Source organism: Pseudophryne corroboree, chromosome 9, assembly GCF_028390025.1.
Source record: "Pseudophryne corroboree isolate aPseCor3 chromosome 9, aPseCor3.hap2, whole genome shotgun sequence".
Taxonomy (NCBI): domain Eukaryota; kingdom Metazoa; phylum Chordata; class Amphibia; order Anura; family Myobatrachidae; genus Pseudophryne; species Pseudophryne corroboree.
The window spans coordinates 376,772,755-376,796,587 of NC_086452.1; the positions used below are offsets into that span (position 1 = coordinate 376,772,755).

The 23,833-nt window shown below is 46.4% G+C and overlaps 1 protein-coding gene and 1 long non-coding RNA gene across 6 annotated transcripts in view; one reads left to right on the top strand and one right to left on the bottom strand.

Annotated features, from left to right (window-relative positions):
* Positions 1-23,833, top strand: part of ATG7 (autophagy related 7) — a 617,483-nt gene that overhangs the window by 171,701 nt on the left and 421,949 nt on the right. For all 5 annotated transcript variants that reach the window (XM_063940758.1, XM_063940756.1, XM_063940759.1 and 2 more), the window contains exons 10-11: positions 8,827-8,917; positions 17,202-17,346. In XM_063940758.1, coding sequence (XP_063796828.1) covers positions 8,827-8,917; positions 17,202-17,346 — 236 coding nt within the window. The remainder of the gene's footprint in view (positions 1-8,826; positions 8,918-17,201; positions 17,347-23,833) is intronic.
* The window catches only part of LOC134958276 (uncharacterized), a 210,265-nt gene that overhangs the window by 44,198 nt on the left and 142,234 nt on the right, over positions 1-23,833 (bottom strand). The gene's annotated exons all lie outside the window — the stretch shown is intronic.

Consider the following 23,833-nt stretch of genomic DNA (forward strand, 5'->3'; position numbering starts at 1 on the left):
CGGCATGGCGGTTGAACGCCGGATCCTAAAGGAAAAGGGCATTCCGGAGGAAGTCATTCCTACGCTGATTCAAGCCGGGAAAAATGTAACTGCAAAACATTATCACCGCATATGGCGATAATATGTTGCTTGGTGTGAGGCCAAAAAGGCCCCAACAGAGGAATTTCAACTAGGTCGATTTCTGCATTTCCTACAAGCAGGAGTGTCTATGGGCCTAAAATTAGGCTCCATTAAGGTACAGATCTCGGCTCTGTCGATTTTTCTTCCAAAAAGAACTAGCTTCAGTACCTGAAGTTCAGACATTGTAAAAGGAGTGCTGCATATTCAGCCCCCGGTTGTGCCTCCAGTGGCACCTTGGGTTCTCAACGGGGTGTTGAGTTTCTTAAAATCACATTGGTGTGAGCCACTAAAAACCGTGGATCTAAAATATCTCACGCAGAAAGTGGTCATGTTATTGGCCTTGGCTTCGGCCAGGCGTGTATCAGAATTGGCGGCTTTGTCATATAAAAGTCCTTATCTGATTTTCCATATGGATAGGGCAGAGTTGAGGGCTCGTCCCCAGTTTCTCCCTAAGGTGATATCAGCTTTTCACTTGAACCAGCTATTGTAGTGCCTGCGGCTACTAGGGACTTGGAGGATTCCAAGTTACTGGACGTAGTCAGGCCCTTGAAAAATTATGTTTCCAGGACGGCTAGAGTCAGGAGAACTGACTCGCTGTTTATCCTGTATGCACCCAGCAAACTGGGTGCTCCTGCTTCTAAGCAGACTATTGCTCGCTGGATTTGTAGCACAATTCAGCTGGCGCATTCTGCGGCTGGACTACCGCAGCCAAAATCTGTAAAAGCCCATTCCACAAGGAAGGTGGGCTCATCTTGGGCAGCTGCCCGAGGGGTCTCGGCTTTCCAACTTTGCCGAGCTGCAACTTGGTCAGGGGCAAACACGTTTGCTAAATTCTACAAAATTGATACCCTGGCTGAGGAGGACCTGGAGTTCTCTCATTCGGTGCTGCAGAGTCATCCGCACTCTCCCGCCCGTTTGGGAGCTTTGGTATAATCCCCATGGTCCTTACGGAGTTCCCAGCATCCACTAGGACGTCAGAGAAAATAAGATTTTACTCACCGGTAAATCTATTTCTCGTAGTCCGTAGTGGATGCTGGGCGCCCATCCCAAGTGCGGATTGTCTGCAATACTTGTATATAGTTATTGCCTAACTAAAGGGTTATTGTTGAGCCATCTGTTGAGAGGCTCAGTTATATTCATACTGTTAACTGGGTATAGTATCACAAGTTATACGGTGTGATTGGTGTGGCTGGTATGAGTCTTACCCGGGATTCAAAATCCTTCCTTATTATGTCAGCTCGTCCGGGCACAGTGTCCTAACTGAGGCTTGGAGGAGGGTCATAGTGGGAGGAGCCAGTGCACACCAGGTGACCTAAAGCTTTCTTTAGTTGTGCCCAGTCTCCTGCGGAGCCGCTATTCCCCATGGTCCTTACGGAGTTCCCAGCATCCACTACGGACTACGAGAAATAGATTTACCGGTGAGTAAAATCTTATTTTTGTCACCTGGCTATTCTTTTCTAAGCACTACGGGGCGCATGGGAGTGTAACGCTCACACCACATCAATGTTTTTACAATGCAGTGCAGCAGCATACACTCAGCAATGATATAGTGCTACTATTCACCTATCTTTAACAACAAAACCTTCCCCTCCCCCGCCTCTTTTCTTTATCATTTCTTGCTCTCTCATTGTTAAATACTACCCGTAGAATTCCCTGCACTGATACATCAGGGTGTCCAGGGCTGTTTTAACAAAAGCAGAAGCAACCTTTTGATTCCAACCTTCAGGTGCATTTGTGGCACGCTCATTTGCTGTATAATGCATGCCACACAGTGAACAGCAGCTGCTTCACTGCACCGTTAACAGGAGTGCCTTTTTTTCTCCCCTGCAAATCTCTGCTACTTCTCTTACCACTGTGCATATGTAACAATTTTGTTGATACAATTTGGTTTTGAGATCTCTCCCTGTCAAACTATACGTGTATGTAACAAATTAATAGAGATAATTTGGTTTATGATTACAAGATAAATACCAATCATCCTATTTTGTATACACACGTTAAGAATTGTAATTAATGTGGAATAGTGAGCTTCTTATGACTGATAGACTCACTAGAAAGCTACTATGCTATTAATGAATATCTGTATTGCACTGGATACACAGTATTTGGACTGAGATTATTCTGACAGTATTTACATTGAAATTATTCTGACATATTCCGTGTGTTCTCAACATTTACGATATATAAATGATCGTATAAGATTACGTGTGGTATAGGGAGTTCCATAATTGGTGTTATTGTTACAACTAAATCAGCAATTAGGACCTAACCAACCCCCATTTACACATTTTGGTAATTATCCTACTACCCAATAGCCTACATAGAACTGGGTATGCGAACAGGGGGATGGCGGCTGCTATCTAGGGTGTCCATTACATTACTCTGTGGTGCGGACTGTTAGTTCAAAACTTATTCACACCTAGTCAGCTTTATTATACGCTATACCGCCCTCTAATCCGTGTACAACACAGGTTTTGGTTCTGGACACATTTTTGTTGCTACATAAAAATTTCTGATATCTCTGAATCTGGACTAACCTGTTGCTATCTATTGCACTCACCTTTCACACGTGATCACAATACTTTTCACACGGAATACGGATATGAATTGGTTTTGATCAAATATATGTGCATGTTTGTTTTGTGGCATTATATTTTAAAGATTAATTAAAGGTTATATTTTAATTATACTGTTCAATGAGTGCCCCCCAAAAAACGAGAGTTCTTTTCCTCTTGTGCTCGCAAATGTTTATCAACTCTCAGGGGTGCACCTCCACATGAGACAATTGCCTATCCCTCATAGGGATATTCACATTACATTGTCGTGGTACGTTTATTTGTTGGTTATTTCTAACCACAAAGTTTGCTTATTGGACCTGTGCTCTGGTTTCCTTTCCCCTCCCCCCTACCTTTTCCCTCCCTTAAATTTCCTTTCCCCTCCCCCCTACCTTTTCCCTCCCTTAAATCTAGTCTCTCTGAAGGTACTCTGGGGGAAACTGTGTCTGACATTTTCCTGTGTGTGTGTGTGTGTGTGTGTGTGTGTGTGTTTGTATAGCTCACATAAACATGTCTAAGAACTCTGTATCCTGTGCTGCAGAGTGTGTATCTTCTCCTGAAGAGTCTATTCCTTGTACTCAGGACTCTAATATATCGTCTCAGCCTTCTGAATCCGAACCCGCATGGGAGGATTCTATTAGGGGAATGATATCTAAGATTTCATCTCGGATAGCTCATAATGAGACTGAAACACAGGTTTTGAAAAAGTCTGAGATTTTGTCGTATTCAGCTCCCACTACCTCTTCAAAGACCCCAATTAATTACCCTAAGAAGCGTTCTCTTGCCCAGATAATGCTAGTTGACACGGATACCGACTCTTATACAGGGTACGGTGATGGGGATATGCAGGGGGGAGATGCATCCCTTGCTAAAGGGTTGCAACTTATGATTGAGGCTATTAGGGACGTTTTACACATTACTGATAAGGTACCTGAGCCTGCAGAGGAGACTTACTTTACTGATACTAAGAAATCCTCTGGTACATTCCCTGCGTCTAAGGAGTTAAATGCATTATTTGAAAAATCCTGGGAAAATCCAGAGAAAAAATTCCAGATTCCAAAAAGTGTACTCATTGCTTTTCCTTTCCCTGAGGAGGATAGGAATAAGTGGGAAATCATGCCTGTAGTAGATGTTTCTGTATCTATGTTGTCTAAAAAGGTAGTTTTACCTGTCCCTGGGTCCACCGTTTTAAAAGAGCCGGTTGACCATAAGATTAAGACTACACTCAAATCTTTCTACACAGCTACTGGCGTAGCTTTAAGGCCTACTATTGCTTGTGCGTAGATTTCTAAAGCCATAGTAAAGTGGTCAGGCATGTTACTAGAGGAATTAGACTCTATGGATAGAAGTGACATTGAATTGTTCTTACGTCACATACAGGACTCTGCAGGTTTCATGGTGGAGGCCATGAAGGACCTTGGCCATCTCAATGCGAGGGCTTCTTCCATCGCTGTCTCAGCACGCAGGGGAGTCTGGCTGCGCCAATGGTCTGCGGATGCGGAATCCAAGAAGAGTGTGGAGAACCTACCCTTCACAGGTCCGGCTCTGTTTGGTGAAGCATTAGATGAGTGGCTCTCCACGGCAACTGTGGGTAAGTCAGCTTTCCTTCCCTCAGCTACACTACCTACTAGGAAATCTTATCCTACATCTACCATGCAGTCCTTTCGGACTGCGAAAGCTAAGAAGTCCAAACCCCTTCCACTTTCTTTAGAGGAGGTCGGGGAAATACAGAAAACCTGCACCAACAGGTTCACAGGAACAGAAACCCGGTTCTGCTTCCTGAAAATCCTCATCATGACTGTGGACCTCCCAGCCTGGATATCGGACAGGTGGGAGCAAGTTTAAGAAATTTCAGTCATGTCTGGGCGTCATCAGGCCTAGACCCCTGGGTACAAGATATTGTTGCCCAGGGGTACAGACTGGAGTTTCAAGAACTCCCACCTCGCAGATTCTTCAAAGCGTGCTTACCAGCTTTGCTGACAGAAAGTGCTATCCTAGAGGAAGCCATTCAAAAATTGCTAAGGTCAAATGTTATTGTTCCAATTCCACCTCACTTAACAAACGAGGGTTATTACTCAAACCTGTTTGTGGTACCGAAACCAGACGTTTCGGTCAGTCCAATATTGAATCTAAAGTAATTGAACCCTTATTTGAGGGAATTCAAATTCATGGCGTCTCTGAGAGCAGTGATCTCAGGTCTGGAGGAGGGGGAATTTCTAGTATCTCTAGATATCAAGGATCTTCGCATTTCCGATATGGCCGCCTCACCAGGCTTATCTAAGATTTGTGCTGCTGGACTGTCACTATCTGTTCCAGGCACTGCCGTTTGTCCTCTCCACGGCACCGAGGGTGTTCACCAAGGTCATGGCGGAGATGATGCTACTACTCTGCAAGAAGGGGGTGAACATAATTCCTTATCTGGACGAATTGCTGATAAAAGCATCTTCCAGGGAGAAGCTGATACAGAGCATTGCTTTCTCAACTCAACTACTCCAGGAACACGGGTGGATCCAGAATCTTCCAACGCATTTGGAGCCGACAAGGAGACTGTCCTTCCTGGGTATGATCCCCGACGCGGAAGTACATAGGGTGTTTCTGCCAGAGGAGAAAGCGTTGGTGATACAGGCAATGGTCCAGGATGTCCTGAAGCCAGCCCGGTTATCGGTTCATCAGTGCATTCGCCTTCTGGGAAAGATGGTTGCCTCCTACGAGGCACTACAGTATGGAAGATTTCATGCACAATCTTTCCAACTGGATCTCCTGGACAAATGGTCGGGATCTCATCTTCACATGCACCAGAGGATACGTCTGTCACCGAAAGCCAGAATATCACTCCTCTGGTGGCTGCAAACTTCTCACCTACTAGAAGGCCGCAGGTTCAGGATTCAGAATTAGATCATCCTAACCACGGATGCAAGCCTCAGGGGCTGGGGAGCAGTCACTCAAGGGGAAAACTTCCAAGGAAGGTGGTCAAGTCTGGAATCCATCCTTCCGATAAACATTCTGGAACTAAGGGCCCTGTACAACGGTCTTCTACAAGCGGCACATCTTCTGAAAGATCGGGCCATTCAAGTTCAGTCGGACAATGTAACGACAGTGGCCTATATTACCGACAAGGTGGAACGAAGAGCAGAGCTGCAGTATCAGAGGTAACAAAAATCATCCTCTGGGCGGAAAAGCACGCAGTGGCGCTGTCAGCAATCTTCATTTCGGGAGTGGACAACTGGGAAGCGGACTTCCTCAGCAGACACGATCTCCATCTGGGAGAGTGGGGCCTCCACCCAGAGGTGTTCGCAGAGGTGACAAGTCTGTGGGGCGTATCTCAAATAGACATGATGGCCTCCCACCTCAAAAAGAAGCTTCGGAGGTACTGTTCCAGGTCGAGGGACCCACAGGAGGTGGCGATACACGCCCTGGTAACTCCATTGGTGTTCAAGTCAGTGTATGTGTTCCCTCCACTTCCACTCATCCCAAGGATTCTCAAACTAATAAAACGAACAAGAGTTCAGGCGATCCTCATTGCTCCGGACTGGCCAAGGCGAGCTTGGTACACGGAGTTATTGTTGGAAGATCCGAGGCCTCTTCCTCTTCGTGAGGACCTACTGCTACAGGGGCCGTTCACTTATCAAGACTTACCACGGCTACGTTTGACGGCATGGAGGTTGAACGCCAGTTGTTAGCTTGGAAGGGCATTCCGAACAAGGTTATTCCTACCCTGATACAGTCTAGGAAAGGAGTAACGTCTAAACATTACCGTCGAAGTTGGAGAAAGTACGTGTCTTGGTGTGAAGCCAAGAAGTTTCCTATGGTGGAGTTTCAACTAGGGCGGTTTCTCCTCTTTCTGCAAGCGGGTGTGGATGTGGGCCTGAGGTTGGGCTCCATAAAAGTCCAGATTTCAGCCTTGTCCATTTTCTTCCAGAAGCAATTGGCTGCCCTCCCTGAGTTTCAGACTTTCTTGAAAGGGCTTCTGCACATCCAGCCTCCCTTTGTGCCTCCTACTGCACCTTGGGATCTTAATGTGGTGCTGCAGTTCCTGCAGTCGGATTGGTTCGAACCTTTACAGGAGGTTGATGTCAAGTTCCTTACTTGGAAGGCGGTCACACTGTTGGCATTAGCATCTGCTAGACGTGTGTCAGAATTGGGGGCATTGTCCTGCAAGAGCCCCTACTTGATTTTCCATGAAGATAGAGCTGAGCTCCGGACGCGTCGGCAATTTCCTCCAAAGGTTGTGTCGGCTTTTCATATCAACCAACCTATTGTGGTGCCAGTGGCTACTGATTTCTCAGTTACTTCAAAATCCTTGGATGTTGTAAGGGCTTTGAAGATTTATGTGAAGAGAACTTCTCGTCACAGAAAGTTGGATTCTCTGTTTGTCCTTTATGATCCCAACAAGGTTGGGTGTCCTGCTTCTAAGCAGACTATTTCTCGCTGGATTAGGTGTACTATCCAGCATGCTTATTCTACAGAAGGTTTGCTGTGTCCAAAATCCGTTAAGGCCCACTCTACTCGTAAAGTGGGTTCTTCCTGGGCGGCTTTACAACTTTGCCGAGCAGCTACTTGGTCAGGATCGAACACGTTTGCTAAGTTCTACATGTTCGATACTTAGGCCTCTGAAGACCTTCAGTTTGGTCAATCGGTTCTGCAGTAGCCTCCGCGCTCTCCCTCCCGTACTGGGAGCTTTGGTACATTCCCATGGTACTAATGTGGACCCCAGCATCCTCTAGGACATAAGAGAAAATAGGATTTTAATTACCTACTGCTAAATCCTTTTCTCATAGTCCGTGGAGGATGCTGGTCGGTCGCCCGCCCGCCCGCCCAGCGCTTCGTTTTCCTGCATTTATTACTTAGCTAAGTACTGCGTTTTTACTTGGTTAAGTACTGCATTGTTACTTAGTTAAGTACTGTTGTTCGGCCGTTGCTGAATTTTTTTAGGCTGGTTAGCTTGGTTTTCTGTTATATGTGAGCTGGTGTGAATCTCACCACTATCTGTGTATTTCCTTCTCTCGAAGTATATCCGTCTCCTCTGGCACAATTTCTAGACTGAATCTGGTAGGAGGGGCATAGAGGGAGGAGCCAGCCCACACTATTAAACTCTTAAGGGGGGTACTCATGGAGCGATCGCTGCTTAAAATCTAATCAATCTGACTAGATTGCTTAGATTTTAAGCAGTGATCTCTCCGTGTATACCCCCACATCTATCGCTGGTGCTTGATTGGTCTGCATGCATGCTCAATCTAGCAGGTCCCCCCCCACCCCCCCTACATGCTCAGCACCCATCGCGCTGTGCTGAGCGGGGGGGGAGAGATGTGTGCTGAGCACACATCTCCCCCCAAATTGGGCCATCAATACGGCCCTTTAAAGTGCCCATGACTCTCAAAGGACCCGTCTATACCCCATGGTACTAATGGGGACCCCAGCATACTCTACGGACTATGAGAAAAGGATTTACCGCTAGGTAATTATAATCCTATTTTTGTACCTTATGCCAGTGCAAGTCTCCATAGTGTTAATACGAGGATCAGTGCGGTTTCAAGCTGGAAGCTGCTCCGCCTGCTGTTTTTCCATCCACAGCCGCAACTATCATCATTATAGGCACTTGCATCAGTCCCATGTTATGTGCAAGAAAACCCTTCTCCGAACGCATGACTGAGAACTGCGCTGGGACTCTAGCTACACGCCCATGACACTGCAGTACAGTACAGTGCAATGGTATTGTCACCACCCAGTTCCCTCCTGAAAGTGCATATTTTACGCAAAGATAGATCTGGCCAAGATCCTATTTTTCATCAAAAAAGGCATAAATTAGCTTCTCCATATGGGCTATATTCTAAAACATTATTTGCACCCGTGAAAAGTGATGAGTCCAAGCCAGAATCATCCCCATTATGTGTATAACCCTATAACCCTGTGCCGTGTACAGTAGTGGTGTGGAGGGGTATACGGTATATACTAAGCCTTCGAGAGAGATAAAGTACTAACCAATGGGATCTTACATAATATTTTCGGACAAAGTCAACCCTCTGTAGTCCTACAGTAGCTTTATGTGTTATAGTTACATTTTTTTTTTTATACCCTTTAGTTGTTCATGTTATTTTCTTAGTAGCCGACAATTTTTTTTCAAGTTTTATTTTTTTGTTTGTTTTGTTCCCAGATTGCCCAAAAGCTGTCGGCTGGGAGAAAAACCAAAGAGGTGGTATGGGTCCCAGAATGGTAAATCTCAGTGAGTGTATGGACCCCAAGAGGTAAGGCAGGGTAATTGTTGGGAAACAAACATTGGGATTGGTAGAAATGAACATTTATATTAGAATACAAGTTAAGTACAGTATGTGTTATTGTAGTGGAGCCCTGCTTGGAATAAAAGGTTATATCCATAAAAATATGAGAAGAAACACCTGATTGTATGTACTGTAGTATTACAGCGAATTAATTACAGTGCACTGCAGATAAAATGGTGGCTGACTGCTGGCTAGCAAAAGGTTAAAGACGATCTATGTATTATCCCTGGGATCACTAGAACTCCCCCATAGCAAACTGGCAAACCGTTATCTTCAAGGGACTAGTAATTACTGAAAGGGTTGGAAAATTTATAATGGAGGAGTTCTGGCAGTCATACAAATAACATCCTCAACACATTATCTCGTATACAGTCACTTATTATACAGTCTCTTATTTATATGCAGTGTGCTAATATGCTGGACCGCCATGCACTATTTTCTTAAAATATTTCAGGACATTGGAAAGCAACAGGTTCATGTAAAGACTTCTGCCACCCTGAATGACAAATCTGAATGGGCACCTGTAGCTGATGTGCCCCCATCTGAATATACACAGATCCCCCTCCTCAGCCCCCATCTAAATATACACAGATCCCCACCTGAGACCCTCATCTGTATATACAGACCCCCCAATGAACTTCAATTTGTATTTACATATATCCCCCTCCTGAGCCCCATCTGAATATACACAGATTCCCCTCCTCAGCCCCCATCTGTTGGTAAACAGATTCCCCTCCTGTATACTAAAGTGTGGCTGCTATGCCGCTAGCGTGCCCTGTGCATCTTGGCTGTGGAGTAGCTCACCTGAAACATCTGTCACAACCCTGGCTAGTAGCCTGAAAATCACTACTGACAGCCTCCCTGTGCACTGCCTGCTGTATCCACTTGTGCTGCCACTGTGTGTCCTGCACTTACTGAGGCGCTGTGGCCTGTCCCAGTCACAGGCATGCATATATAGGAACACATGCTGCCACCTCCTGGCTGTCATCTAGCCTAATTCCTACTTCCCTGAAAGGCCGCTCTATTTGGACTCCAGTAGGCCTCCTGCTTAATCTCCCTATTCCATTTATCGGTCTTCGAATTCCACAGTTCCTGATGGCAGTGATAGTCTTTGTGTTTATATAATAGATTGGTATTAATGTTTTATTCAAACTGGATATATCACTTAAACTGTTTTGTTGCTCCCTGCTAAATAGCCTCAGTATACTTAAAATAATGTTATGCCCCTGTTTGAGAGCTGTTATGTTAAAAAGGTATTGTTTTTTTAAATTAAGGGCGGAGTTGAAGTGTTTTGTTGTCCATGATAATTTTGGTTATATTCAATTGAAGTCTATTGATGAGTCGCCATTTATGGAACTCTCTCTTCTTTTAAGACTTTCCCCATAGATACCTTTTTTCCCTATAAAATCTCACCCCCACTTAGTAAAGAACAGTATTTCTCTGACGTCCTAGTGGATGCTGGGAACTCCGTAAGGACCATGGGGAATAGCGGGCTCCGAAGGAGGCTGGGCACTCTAGAAAGATTTATGACTACCTGGTGTGCACTGGCTCCTCCCACTATGACCCTCCTCCAAGCCTCAGTTAGATTTTGTGCCCGGCCGAGGTTGGATGCACACTAGGGGCTCTCCTGAGCCTTTAGAAAGAAAGATAGAAATTAGGTTTTTTATTTTCAGTGAGACCTGCTGGCAACAGGCTCACTGCAGCGAGGGACTAAGGGGAGAAGAAGCGAACCTGCCTGCTTGCAGCCAGCTTGGGCTTCTTAGGCTACTGGACACCATTAGCTCCAGAGGGATCGACCGCAGGCCCAGTCCTTGGTGTTCGGTCCCGGAGCCGCGCCGCCGTCCCCATTACAGAGCCAGAAGCAAGAAGAGGTCCGGAAAATCGGCGGCAGAAGACATCAGTCTTCACCAAGGTAGCGCACAGCACTGCAGCTGTGCGCCATTGCTCCTCACACACACTTCACACTCCGGTCACTGAGTGTGCAGGGCGCTGGGTGGGGGCGCCCTGAGAAGCAATAATAACACCTTGGCTGGCAAAAATACCACAATATATAGCCCCAGAGGCTATATATGTGGAAAATACCCCTGCCAGAATATAGGAAAAAGCGGGAGAATAGTCTGCGGAAAAGGGGCGGAGCTATCTCCCTCAGCACACTGGCGCCATTTCTCCTTCACAGATCCGCTGGAAGGAAGCTCCCTGGCTCTCCCCTGCAGTCTACACTACAGAAAAGGGTAAAAAAGAGAGGGGGGGCACTAAATTTAGGCGCAGTATACAATTATATAGAAAAAGCAGCTATAGTGGACATAACTCAGTTAGTCCCTGCATTATATAGCGCTCTGGTGTGTGCTGGCATACTCTCACTCTGTCCCCCCAAAGGGCTTTTGTGGGTCCTGTCCTCTGTTGGAGCATTCCCTGTGTGTGTGCGGTGTGTCGGTACGGCTGTGTCGACATGTTTGATGAGGATAATGATGTGGAGACGGAGCAGATGCCTTTAGAAGGGATGTCACCCCCTGCGGGGCAGACACCTGAGTGGTTGAGCTTATGGAAAGAAATGAGTGCACGTATAGACTCCTTACATAAGAAATTTGACGACATGCCAAATGTGGGACAGCCGACTTCTCAGCTCGTGCCTGTCCAGGCGTCGCACAGGTCATCAGGGGCTCTAAAACGCCCGCTACCTCAGACCGCAGACCCAGATGTCGACACTGATACTGACACCAGTGTCGACGACGATGAGTCTAACCTGATGCCCACTAAGGCCATTCACTGCATGATTGAGGCAATGAAAGAGGTGTTACACATTTCTGATATAAATACAGGTACCACTAAAAAGGGTATTATGTTTGGGGAGAAAAAACTACCCGTAGTTTTTCCCCCATCAGATGAATTAAATGAAGTATGTGAAGAAGCGTGGGCTTTCCCTGATAAAAAATTGGTAATTCCTAAGAAGGTACTAATGGCGTTCCCTTTCCCGCCAGAGGATAGGTCACGTTGGGAAACACCTCCTAAGGTGGATAAAGCGCTCACACGTTTGTCTAAAAAGGTGGCACTACCATCTCCGGATACGGCCGCCCTCAAGGAACCTGCTGATAGAAAGCAGGAGGCGATCCTGAAGTCTGTATATACACACTCAGGCATTATACTTAGGCCAGCTATTGCGTCAGCTTGGATGTGCAGTACTGCCGCTGCGTGGTTAGATAAACTGTCAGAAAATATTGACACATTAGACAGGGACACGATCCTGCTAACCATAGACCATATCAAAGACTCAGTCTTATATATGAGAGATGCACAGAGGGAAATCTGCCGACTGGCATCTAAAGTAAGTGCATTGTCCATTTCTGCTAGGAGAGGCTTATGGACTCGCCAGTGGACAGGAGATGCAGATTCTAAAAGGCACATGGAAGTGTTGCCATATAAGGGTGAGGAATTATTTGGGGATGGTCTCTCGGACCTAGTTTCCACAGCAACGTCTGGGAAGTCAGCATTTTTACCCCATGTCCCCTCACAGCCTAAGAAGGCGCCGTTTTATCAGGTTCAGTCCTTTCGGACCCAGAAAAACAGGCGTGGAAAAGGCGGGTCTTTTCTGTCCAGAGGCAGAGGTAGGGGAAAAAGGCTGCAACAAACAGCAGGTTCCCAGGAGCAAAAGTCCTTCCCCGCTTCTTCTTCCAAGTCCGCCGCATGACGGTGGGGCTCCACAGGCGGAGCCAGGTACGGTGGGGGGCCGCCTCAAGAATTTCAGCGATCAGTGGGCTCGCTCACAGGTGGATCCCTGGATCCTTCAAATAGTATCTCAGGGGTACAAACTGGAATTCGAGGCGTCTCCACCCCACCGGTTCCTAAAATCTGCCTTGCCGATTGCTCCCTCAGACAGGGAGGCGGTGCTAGCGGCAATTCACAAGCTGTATTCCCAGCAGGTGATAATCAAGGTACCCCTACTTCAACAAGGCCGGGGTTACTATTCCACACTATTTGTGGTACCGAAACCGGACGGTTCGGTGAGACCCATTTTAAATTTGAAATCCTTGAACACATACATAAAAAAATTCAAGTTCAAGATGGAATCGCTCAGGGCGGTTATTGCAAGCCTGGACGAGGGGGATTACATGGTATCCCTGGACATCAAGGATGCTTACTTGCATGTCCCCATTTACCATCCTCACCAGGAGTACCTCAGATTTGTGGTACAGGATTGCCATTACCAATTCCAGACGCTGCCGTTTGGACTGTCCACGGCACCGAGGGTATTTACCAAGGTTATGGCGGAAATGATGATACTCCTTCGAAAAAAGGGAGTTTTAATTATCCCGTACTTGGACGATCTCCTAATAAAAGCGAGGTCCAAGGAACAGTTGTTGGTGGGAGTAGCACTATCTCAGGAGGTGCTGCACCAGCACGGCTGGATTCTGAATATCCCAAAGTCACAGCTGGTTCCGACGACACGGCTACTGTTCCTGGGTATGATTCTGGATACAGTCCAGAAAAAAGTGTTTCTCCCGGAGGAGAAAGCCAGGGAGTTGTCATCTCTAGTCAGAGACCTCCTGAAACCAAAACAGGTATCAGTGCATCGCTGCACGCGGGTCCTGGGAAAGATGGTGGCTTCTTACGAAGCAATTCCCTTCGGCAGGTTCCATGCCAGAATCTTTCAGTGGGACCTGTTGGACCAGTGGTCCGGATCGCATCTTCAGATGCATCGCTTAATAACCCTGTCTCCAAGAACCTGGGTGTCTCTACTGTGGTGGCTGCAGAGTGCCCATCTTCTAGAGGGCCGCAGGTTCGGCATACAGGACTGGGTCCTGGTGACCACGGATGCCAGCCTTCGAGGCTGGGGGGCAGTCACAAAGGGAAGAAACTTCCAAGGACTATGGTCGAGTCAGGAGACTTCCCTTCACATAAATATTCTGGAACTAAGGGCCATCTACAATGCCCTAAGTCAAGCAAAATCCCTGCTCCTACACCAGCCGGTGCTGATCCAGTCAGACAACATCACGGCAGTCGCCCATGTAAATCGACAGGGCGGCACAAGAAGCAGGATGGCGATGGCAGAAGCCACAAGAATTCTCCGATGGGCGGAGAATCATGTACTAGCACTGTCAGCAGTGTTCATTCCGGGAGTGGACAACTGGGAAGCAGACTTCCTCAGCAGACACGACCTCCACCCGGGAGAGTGGGGACTTCATCCAGAAGTCTTCCAGATGCTGGTAAACCGTTGGGAAAAACCACAGGTGGACATGATGGCGTCCCGCCTCAACAAAAAGTTAAAAAGATATTGCGCCAGGTCAAGGGACCCTCAGGCGATAGCTGTGGACGCTCTAGTGACACCGTGGGTGTACCAGTCGGTTTATGTGTTCCCTCCTCTGCCTCTCATACCAAAGGTATTGAGAATAATAAGAAAGCGAGGAGTAAACACAATTCTCGTGGTTCCGGATTGGCCAAGACGAGCGTGGTACCCGGAACTTCAAGAGATGCTCTCAGAGGACCCGTGGCCTCTACCGCTCAGACAGGACCTGCTACAGCAGGGGCCCTGTCTGTTCCAAGACTTACCGCGGCTGCGTTTGACGGCATGGCGGTTGAACACCGGATCCTGAAGGAAAAGGGTATTCCGGAAGAAGTCATTCCTACGCTTATTAAGGCCAGGAAAGATGTTACGGCAAAGCATTATCACCGCATATGGCGGAAATATGTTGCATGGTGCGAGGCAAAAAAGGCCCCAACAGAGGAATTTCAGCTGGGTCGATTTTCTGCATTTCCTGCAAGCAGGAGTGAATATGGGCCTAAAGCTAGGCTCCATTAAAGTACAGATCTCGGCTCTGTCGATTTTCTTTCAAAAAGAACTAGCTTCAGTACCTGAAGTTCAGACATTTGTGAAAGGAGTGCTGCATATTCAGCCCCCGTTTGTGCCCCCTGTGGCACCTTGGGATCTCAACGTGGTGTTGAGTTTCTTAAAATCACATTGGTTTGAGCCACTTAAAACCGTGGATCTAAAATATCTCACGTGGAAAGTGGTCATGTTATTGGCCTTGGCTTCAGCCAGGCGAGTGTCAGAATTGGCGGCTTTATCATGTAAAAGCCCTTATCTGATTTTCCATATGGATAGGGCAGAATTGAGGACTCGTCCCCAGTTTCTACCTAAGGTGGTATCAGCGTTTCACCTGAACCAGCCTATTGTGGTGCCTGCGGCTACTAAGGATTTGGAGGACTCCAAGTTGCTAGACGTTGTCAGGGCCCTGAAAATATATGTTTCCAGGACGGCTGGAGTCAGAAAATCTGACTCGCTGTTTATCCTGTATGCACCCAACAAGCTGGGTGCTCCTGCTTCTAAGCAGACTATTGCTCGCTGGATTTGTAGTACAATTCAGCTTGCACATTCTGTGGCAGGCCTGCCACAGCCAAAATCTGTAAATGCCCATTCCACAAGGAAAGTGGGCTCATCTTGGGCGGCTGCCCGAGGGGTCTCGGCTTTACAACTTTGCCGAGCAGCTACTTGGTCAGGGGCAAACACGTTTGCTAAATTCTACAAATTTGATACCCTGGCTGAGGAGGACCTAGAGTTCTCTCATTCGGTGCTGCAGAGTCATCCGCACTCTCCCGCCCGTTTGGGAGCTTTGGTATAATCCCCATGGTCCTTACGGAGTTCCCAGCATCCACTAGGACGTCAGAGAAAATAAGAATTTACTCACCGGTAATTCTATTTCTCGTAGTCCGTAGTGGATGCTGGGCGCCCATCCCAAGTGCGGATTGTCTGCAATACTTGTAAATAGTTATTGTTAACTAAAGGGTTATTGTTGAGCCATCTGTTGAGAGGCTCAGTTGTTTTTCATACTGTCAAACTGGATATAGTATCACGAGTTGTACAGTGTGGCTGGTATGAGTCTTACCCGGGATTCAAAATCCTTCCTTATTATGTCAGCTCGTCCGGGCACAGTGTCCTAACTGAGGCTTGGAGGAGGGTCATAGTGGGAGGAGCCAGTGCACACCAGGTAGTCATAAATCTTTCTAGAGTGTCCAGCCTCCTTCGGAGCCCGCTATTCCCCATGGTCCTTACGGAGTTCCCAGCATCCACTACGGACTACGAGAAATAGAATTACCGGTGAGTAAATTCTTATTTTTTCAACCACTGTGCCATGGCACACTAGTGTGCTGTGAGTGGTTCTGAAATGTGCTGCCAGAGGTGACCGCTGCCATAATTTCGGGCTCTGCTGGATTCTTTCGGGTGTCCCAGATGCTGCCTGGCCCATGACCTATGGAGATGCAGCGTTATTCACAAGTCACATACGCCAAGTCGCCTGCCCGCCCATCGCTGCTCCACGCACTTTACTGGTGCGCTGCTAAAGGAGGGAGATGGAAAACCGCTCCTTCACAGCTACAGATCTTATTAACCTACTCAAATACAATTGGGTTCGAGATTTTATATATATATATATATATGTATATATATATATGTATATAAACGAATTACTGTGGGGGACGATGTGCGCTGTAATTACTGTTGGGGACAATGTGCGCTGTAATTACTGTGGGGGCCAATGTACGCTGTAATTACTGTGGGGCCAATGTGTGCTGTAATTACTGTGGGGGCCAATGTGCGCTGTAATTACTGTGGGGGAAAGTGTATGCTGTAATTACTGTGGGGGACAATGTGCCCTGTAATAACTATGGGGGAAAATGTGCGCTGTAATTACTGTGGAGGAAAGTGTGTGCTGTAATATCTGTGGGGGACAATGTGTGTTGTAATTACAGTGGGGGAGAATGTGTTTAAATTGCTGAGGGGGCCTATGTGTTTTTTTTGTGTTTTTTTTTGGGGGGGGGGTTGCTCATGGTTTACAATGTGTTTGTTTTTTCCCATGGAGCACTGATGTGTGCCTTGATAAAGGTTGAATAACACTGTAGTAGAGCTATGGTGATCCTATGCCCTGGACCCATGTGCTTTTTTGCTCCAATAAGACCTCTCACCCAACAGCAGTATGTTCATAATCCAGGTACTTTTTTTTCGAAGAGACCATCACTCCAACTAGTAGAGCCATAGGGATCCTTTGTCCAGGACCCACGTGGTCCAGGGAGATATTCAACTACAACAATGTCAGCAAGTGTCACTGCCTTTTCCAGGCTGCTTGGTTGTTCCTGGGTACAATTTGATAACTGCATCAATTTTACTGTACAGTTATAGAAAAGTAAAGTGAAGTCAGCAGCATGGCACCTATATCACGTTCCCTATAAATGCTTTGATGTTCTGTATCTTGATTTCCTGCAGGTTGGCAGAATCGTCTGTTGATCTTAACCTAAAACTGATGCGTTGGCGTTTAGTGCCCACCCTGGATTTGGAGAAAGTGATCTCTGCTAAGTGCTTGCTGCTTGGAGCAGGCACTCTTGGGTGTAACGTGGCTAGGACATTAATGGTGAGTATCAGCCACGGAGACATTTACTATTGTTTTATCAGGGGCTGTTTGGTGATGAGAGTAGGATCCATATCATGACTTGATGTACACTATTGAAGGCTCCATTTAGCCAGTATATTAGCTTTATTTGACAATATTGAAATAAAGTTGTTTGTGACACTGCCATATTCTTCGAATTTTACACGTTTGTGATGGAAGTCATTTTTAATTCCTGTACAGGAAACCTTGTCTAGTATAGAACATAGTCAATAGTGCAACTCATTATTGAAATGAAACATTCAGATAAGTTAATGGAAAATTAAGGCGAGACCCATCACGTGACATCCTACAGAACATGTGTCATGCCCTGATTGTGGGTGACAGCGAGACTGCATACAGTTGTATCAATGTTAAACAAACTTTGTTTCATCTACAGCAACACAGGTAATACGAATCTACGAATAAAATGGCAATAATAACCAATCATTAGTAAAACTATAACTATAATTAGTAAACATAAAGACAATGTAATATTAGAATTAAAATTGTGTAGTTTGGAAGTCCTTTTTTAACAGCTATGCCGTGTAGATAAGACTTACAGTATATCTTATTCATTTTCTTTTTAATGATTTTATTGTTGGCTCTTCAACTGGTTCTTAGGACACATCCACACAAGCGTTTTCAAATTAAAATGAAATGAAATTGAGACGGCCACAAGGGAAATAGCACAGCATTAGAGATCTTTTAATCTGTGTGTTTCCTGGAGTATGTGATCCACAGGAATAGAAATGAGGCACACAGCCTTTTATGTGGTCTTCTCTCCCTGGCAGTTTTCTTACACTACCCTGCACTTGGATTGGAACAAGTGGAAACTCTTGTGGACGTGCTAGAACTATTGCTTTGTGTGAATAGTTTGCCATTATATACAAGATCTCTTGTTTAGACACAGTAGACTTGCACATAAATGGGTTGTTCTAGAGTTCTATGCATCTTCGCTCTGAGTTTATATAAAATAAGCCATCACGAAAAAAAAGGCATTATTTCAATTCCATATGTTGCGAGATATAGATAATATATATATATCTCCGCAAATGACCGGCACTCCACATATCCTGAGATTTATTACCTGGGTGTCCCCCTGGGGGAGCATGTACTGACCCATAGAACAATTGTACAGGTAGAGGCGGCACTTCTCTGTTTTCCAAATATAGATACCGGCAGTATATATGTCAACATTTCAGATGTCTTTATTGCATCTTTCATTAGGACAAAAGACGCAATAAAAACCTCTGAAATTTTGACATATGAGGTGTGGCTATTAAATAACGAGACTTGTAAAAAATAAACCATATTGCGTGAGTTAAAAAGTAGTGTGGGAACAATGACCTTGGACTATCCCAATACAGTTTTGCAAGTTTTACCCCCTCGCACAGATACTTTTCTGTCACACAGAGTTCAAAGAAGTTATTTTATTGTGCGCCGTAAAAATGCTTGCTTCAAAAGTAGAGTTTTTAGTTAAATGAAACAAAACGTCCACCAAATCTTTCCAAATGCTCACCAAGGCTTATGGGGCAGATTGTATGTCACATGCACATGTATTTTAGTGGCACAAAAGAGATTTAGTGACGGTTGTGAAGATGTTCAAGGTGGTGAAGGTCGCGGAAGGCCTAACACATCAAAAACAAACAAAAGTGTGTAAAAAATTTAGAAAATCGTTTATATTTACCTTCGACATTCATCTGATTGATAGCAAAAAGGGTAAAAATCGACAAAGAACTGTTAGGCAAGTTTTCCGTGGAGATCTCAACATGACAAAAGTTGGTGCTAAAATGGTTTCAAGGCTTCGCACTGCCGATCACAAACAATATCGAAAGTGAATTTGTTCTGACCTTTTGGAACAAATTCAAACAGATTCACATTTTTTAGATAAAGTTATCACCTTTGATGAAACATGGATCTTCCAGTATGATCCTGAAACAAAACGCCAGTCCATGCACTGGGAAACGCCATCATCACCAAGAATGAAGAAAGAATGTTAAAGTAAACCCCAATTCAAAGCCATGTTAAATATTTTCTTTGATATCATTGGTGTTATATTGGCAGATTGGGTACCAGAAGGTGCAATGGTCAATCAACATTACTACAAAAATGTTCTAGAAACTTTGTGGGAAAGAATTAGAAGAAAGAGGCCAGAGTTGTGAAAAAATGGTTTCATCCTCCATCAAGACAATGCACCAGCCCACACAGCTCTTTCTGTGAAGTAGTTTTTGGGCCTAGAAACAGAGGTGGTCATTCCGAGTTGATCGCTCGCTGTCGTTTTTCGCAGCATAGCGATCAGGCTAAAAATAGGCTGTTCTGCGCATGAGTATGGGCCGCAGGGCGCACGCACCAAGTAATTTTACACAAAACGAAGAAACGAAGAAATTTTACACAGGGGCGAGCAACGCTTTTCAGTCGCTCTGCTGATCGGTGAATGATTGACGGGAAGTGGGTGTTTCTTGGCGGAAACTGACCGTTTTCCGGGAGTGTGCTAAAAAAAGCAGGCGTGTCACGCTAAAACGCAGGAGTGGCTGGAGAAACGGGGGAGTGGCTGGCCGAATGCAGTGCCTGTTTGTGACGTCAAACCAGGAACTAAACGGACTGAGGTGATCGCAATCCAGGAGCTACTCGGAAACTGCAGGAAAAGATTTTTGAGCAATTCTGCTAATCTTTCGTTCGCACTTCTGCTAAGCTAAGATACACTCCCAGAGGTGGCGGCTTAGCGTGTGCACTGTTGCTAAAAGCAACTAGCGAGCGATCAACTTGGAATGAGGGCCTTATTGCAGTGCTAGAACACCCTTTTTCCCTAAAGTCAAATCTGTACTCAAGGGAACCCATTTTATATCAGCCACTGAGGTAAAGAAGGAAATGACGGAGCTGTTGACACAGCTGATGGATAATGAGCCACAGCACCGTTTTGACCAATGAAAAATAAGAATGCAGCGGTGCATGGATGCGAAAGGGGAGTACATGGAAGGGGAACAGACTTAAAATGTATTTAATATAATTAAATGTAAATGCTAGCATCAGTCTCGATATTTAATAGCCACACCTCGTGTATATATTGTTGTAGCCAGTATCCGTGTTTATACATACCACACACACACACAAACTATCATTTTATTGTGGGACTTGTTGTATGTTGTGCCTTTTGAAATACTAGTGAAGCATTTTTCTGATTTTTACTCTTTTATGTACTACTTTTGTTTTCTGAAAGAGTGCAATGTGTACATGTAAAAAGAACTCTAACAAAATAAAATGGACATTTTGAATCGCCCAAATAAAATTAAATATCTCTGAGAAATGTTGCAATAGAGGGCAACTGAAACTTTGGAACTGCCATTTTCTGTTGTGAAGTGATTGTCTTGAGAGTGCCATCTGTGAATACCTGCTTATATAAAAGGCATTGATCCTCTGCCCTCACCATTCCTAAATCTGGGGTGTAATAAAGTATGTTTCTCTTACGTCCTAGAGGATGCTGGGGTCCACATTAGTACCATGGGGCATAGACGGGTCCACTAGGAGCCACTGGCACTTTAAGAGTTCGAGAGTGTGGGCTGGCTCCTCCCTCTATGCCCCTCCTACCAGACTCTGTTTAGAAAATGTGCCTGTTGTTGTTATCCCTGGTTGAATTGTTACTGTGTTTAAAAGCTTAAATGCCTAACTGCCTAAAAACTCGAAGCTCTCCCTTCTGATATGTTTCCATGCTGACACTTGACTTACTCTCTTCCATCCCCCCCCCCCCTTCCTATTCCTCGCCCTTTGGGGCTGGCGCTCCCGCTGTCTTCTCCTCCTGTCTTCTCTCCAGCTCTCTCCCTCAGGTACCCCCAGGGGAGGCTTTCCTCCTGTCCTTTCCCGAGCGGCTCGTGATCCGCGATCTGGACCCCATGCCGCGCCCCCACAGGGCCCCAGGCCCTACTGCTGACCTAGGTGCTCCCCCGACACCTAGTATTCCTTCCCCTTGTCAGCTCTACCGGTCCTGGCCTCCTCCGCCAGACGACCACCCACCCTCCCACCCCCTCCGGTCTTCCCCCCCCCCCCCCCCCCCTCCTCTGACCACACTCTCTCTCACATCATATATCTCCGATCTGTCTCCCCCCTCTCCATTTTTAACCACCTCCGCCCTTTCAAATCCGCCGACCTCGCTGTTGCCTGCCCATGGGTCTCCGGGTACTCTCTCATAACGTGAAGGGCCTGAATAGCCCTCAAAAGAGGGGTAAGCTCTTTGCTTCCCTTAAACACCATGGAGGCGACCTGATCTTCCTACAGGAAACTCACTTCGTACACGACTCTCACCCCACCCTCCAATGTAAACCATTCCCTGTCTCCTTTCACGCCTGCGATCACCTGGCCAAAAAACGTGGAGTAGCGATTTTAATAGCCCGCCACCTCTCTTTTGAACTCCTAGACTCTCATACTGACAAAGACGGCCGGTTCCTTGTCCTGGTGGGGAGACTTAATAATAATCTATGCACCCTGGTTAACGTTTACGCCCCTAACCAGCGACAGGAACGGTTCTTTACGAGGCTAGATAATCTCCTCACCCGAGTCCGCCAGGGCGACCTTATACTTGCAGGGGACTTCAACTCCGTCCTCAACCCACAGCTAGATCGCTCTTCCTCTCCCCCTACTCCTTCCCCATCGGACTCCCTCCGCTCTAGATCCCTCCTCCGACTTATGCGTTCTCAACTCCTCTACGACTCCTGGAGGATAAAAGATCCCTCTGCCCGCGATTATACCTTCTACTCTGCCCCTCATAACTCCTACTCCCGCATTGATATGGTCCTGCTCAGTCATGATCTTGCTCTGAATCTCCGCGATGCCCATATTCACCCATTAGTATGGTCCGACCACGCTCCCATCTCCTGCGACCTGGCAGGTTTGGTTTCCCGTCCTCGCCCTATGACATGGCGCCTAAACGACTCCCTCCTACATAACCCTGAGATTAGGTCCCATCTTCATGACAAAATCTCTGACTATTTCACCTTAAATGACTCCCCCGATATCTCCAGATCCACCCTCTGGCTGGCGCATAAGGCTGTTCTTCGTGGACACCTCATCAGTCTAGCCTCAAAAGCCAAAAAGCAATCCCTTTCCCAATACAACAGGCTCTCCATTAAACTCCACGCACTTGAGACCCAACACAAGGCGTCCTCCGACCCAACGGTCTTGTCCGAACTCCGCACCATTAAGGCGGAACTTGATCTCCTCCTTACTACACGAGTGGCCAAGCGTCTTAAGTGGCTTCGCCAGTCCTTTTATGAGAAGGGTGACAAGGCGGACAAGATCCTGGCGGCTCGACTCCGCTCCACGAGAGCCAAAACCAACATTGTCACTATCAGAAACTCTCTCAATCAACTTGTTCAGGATCCCATTGCCATTAGAGCCGCTTTCCAATCTTACTACACCGATCTATACAACCTCCCGTCCCCTCCACCGGGCCCCTCCCCCCGACCTCGATCCGACCTTATCTCCCACTTTCTCTCTGCTTCTAATCTACCCAGACTTCCCCAGGACGCCTTGGACCTTCTTAACGGAGAGATTACGGTGGATGAAATCACTCAGACTATACTCATGCAAAAAATCGGCAAATCCCCGGGTCCGGACGGGTTCACGGCTCTCTATTACAAAAAATTCTCTGCCCTTCTTTCCCCCCACCTACACTCTCTGTTCAATGGGATTGTCCAAGGCGACCCTTTTCCCCCTGAGATGCTAGAGGCTAGAATTGTGGTGATCCCCAAAGAAGGCAAAGATCCCCTTAACTGCGCTAGCTATCGCCCCATATCTCTCCTGAACTTAGACCTGAAAATCTTTGCTAAAATTCTGGCCAATCGCCTTAATCCATACCTCCCTTCCCTTGTTCACTACGACCAAGTAGGGTTTATACCGGGCCGACAGGCAAGAGATAACACCAGACGAGCTATTGACCTTATACATATCTCGAATTCCAGGAGATCCCCTACTATCATGCTCTCCTTAGATGCCGAAAAAGCATTTGACCGGATCTCCTGGGAATTCCTGAAACCCGCCTTGGAGGCTTATGGCCTGTCCGGGGGCTTCCTCACTAGCATCCTAGCATTATACTCCACCCCCTCTGCCACCGTCCTTATCAATGGTACCCCATCCGCCCCACTTAGTATCTCCAATGGCACACGTCAGGGCTGCCCCCTCTCCCCCTTAATATTTGCCCTCATCATAGAACCCCTTGCCTCTCAAATTAGAATACATCCGGACATACACGGAGTACAGGTAGGCCCGATAGATCCCAAAATTTCCCTCTTCGCAGATGACATCCTACTCTCCCTGACCCAGCCCCTTATTTCACTCCCAAACTTATTCTCAGTTCTACAAGCCTATAGCCTTATTTCAGGCTATAAGATCAACTACTCCAAATCTGAGGCCATGATGCTACATATCCCCCAACATGAGGCTGAATCCCTTCGCGCCAACTTTAAATTTAAATGGCAGC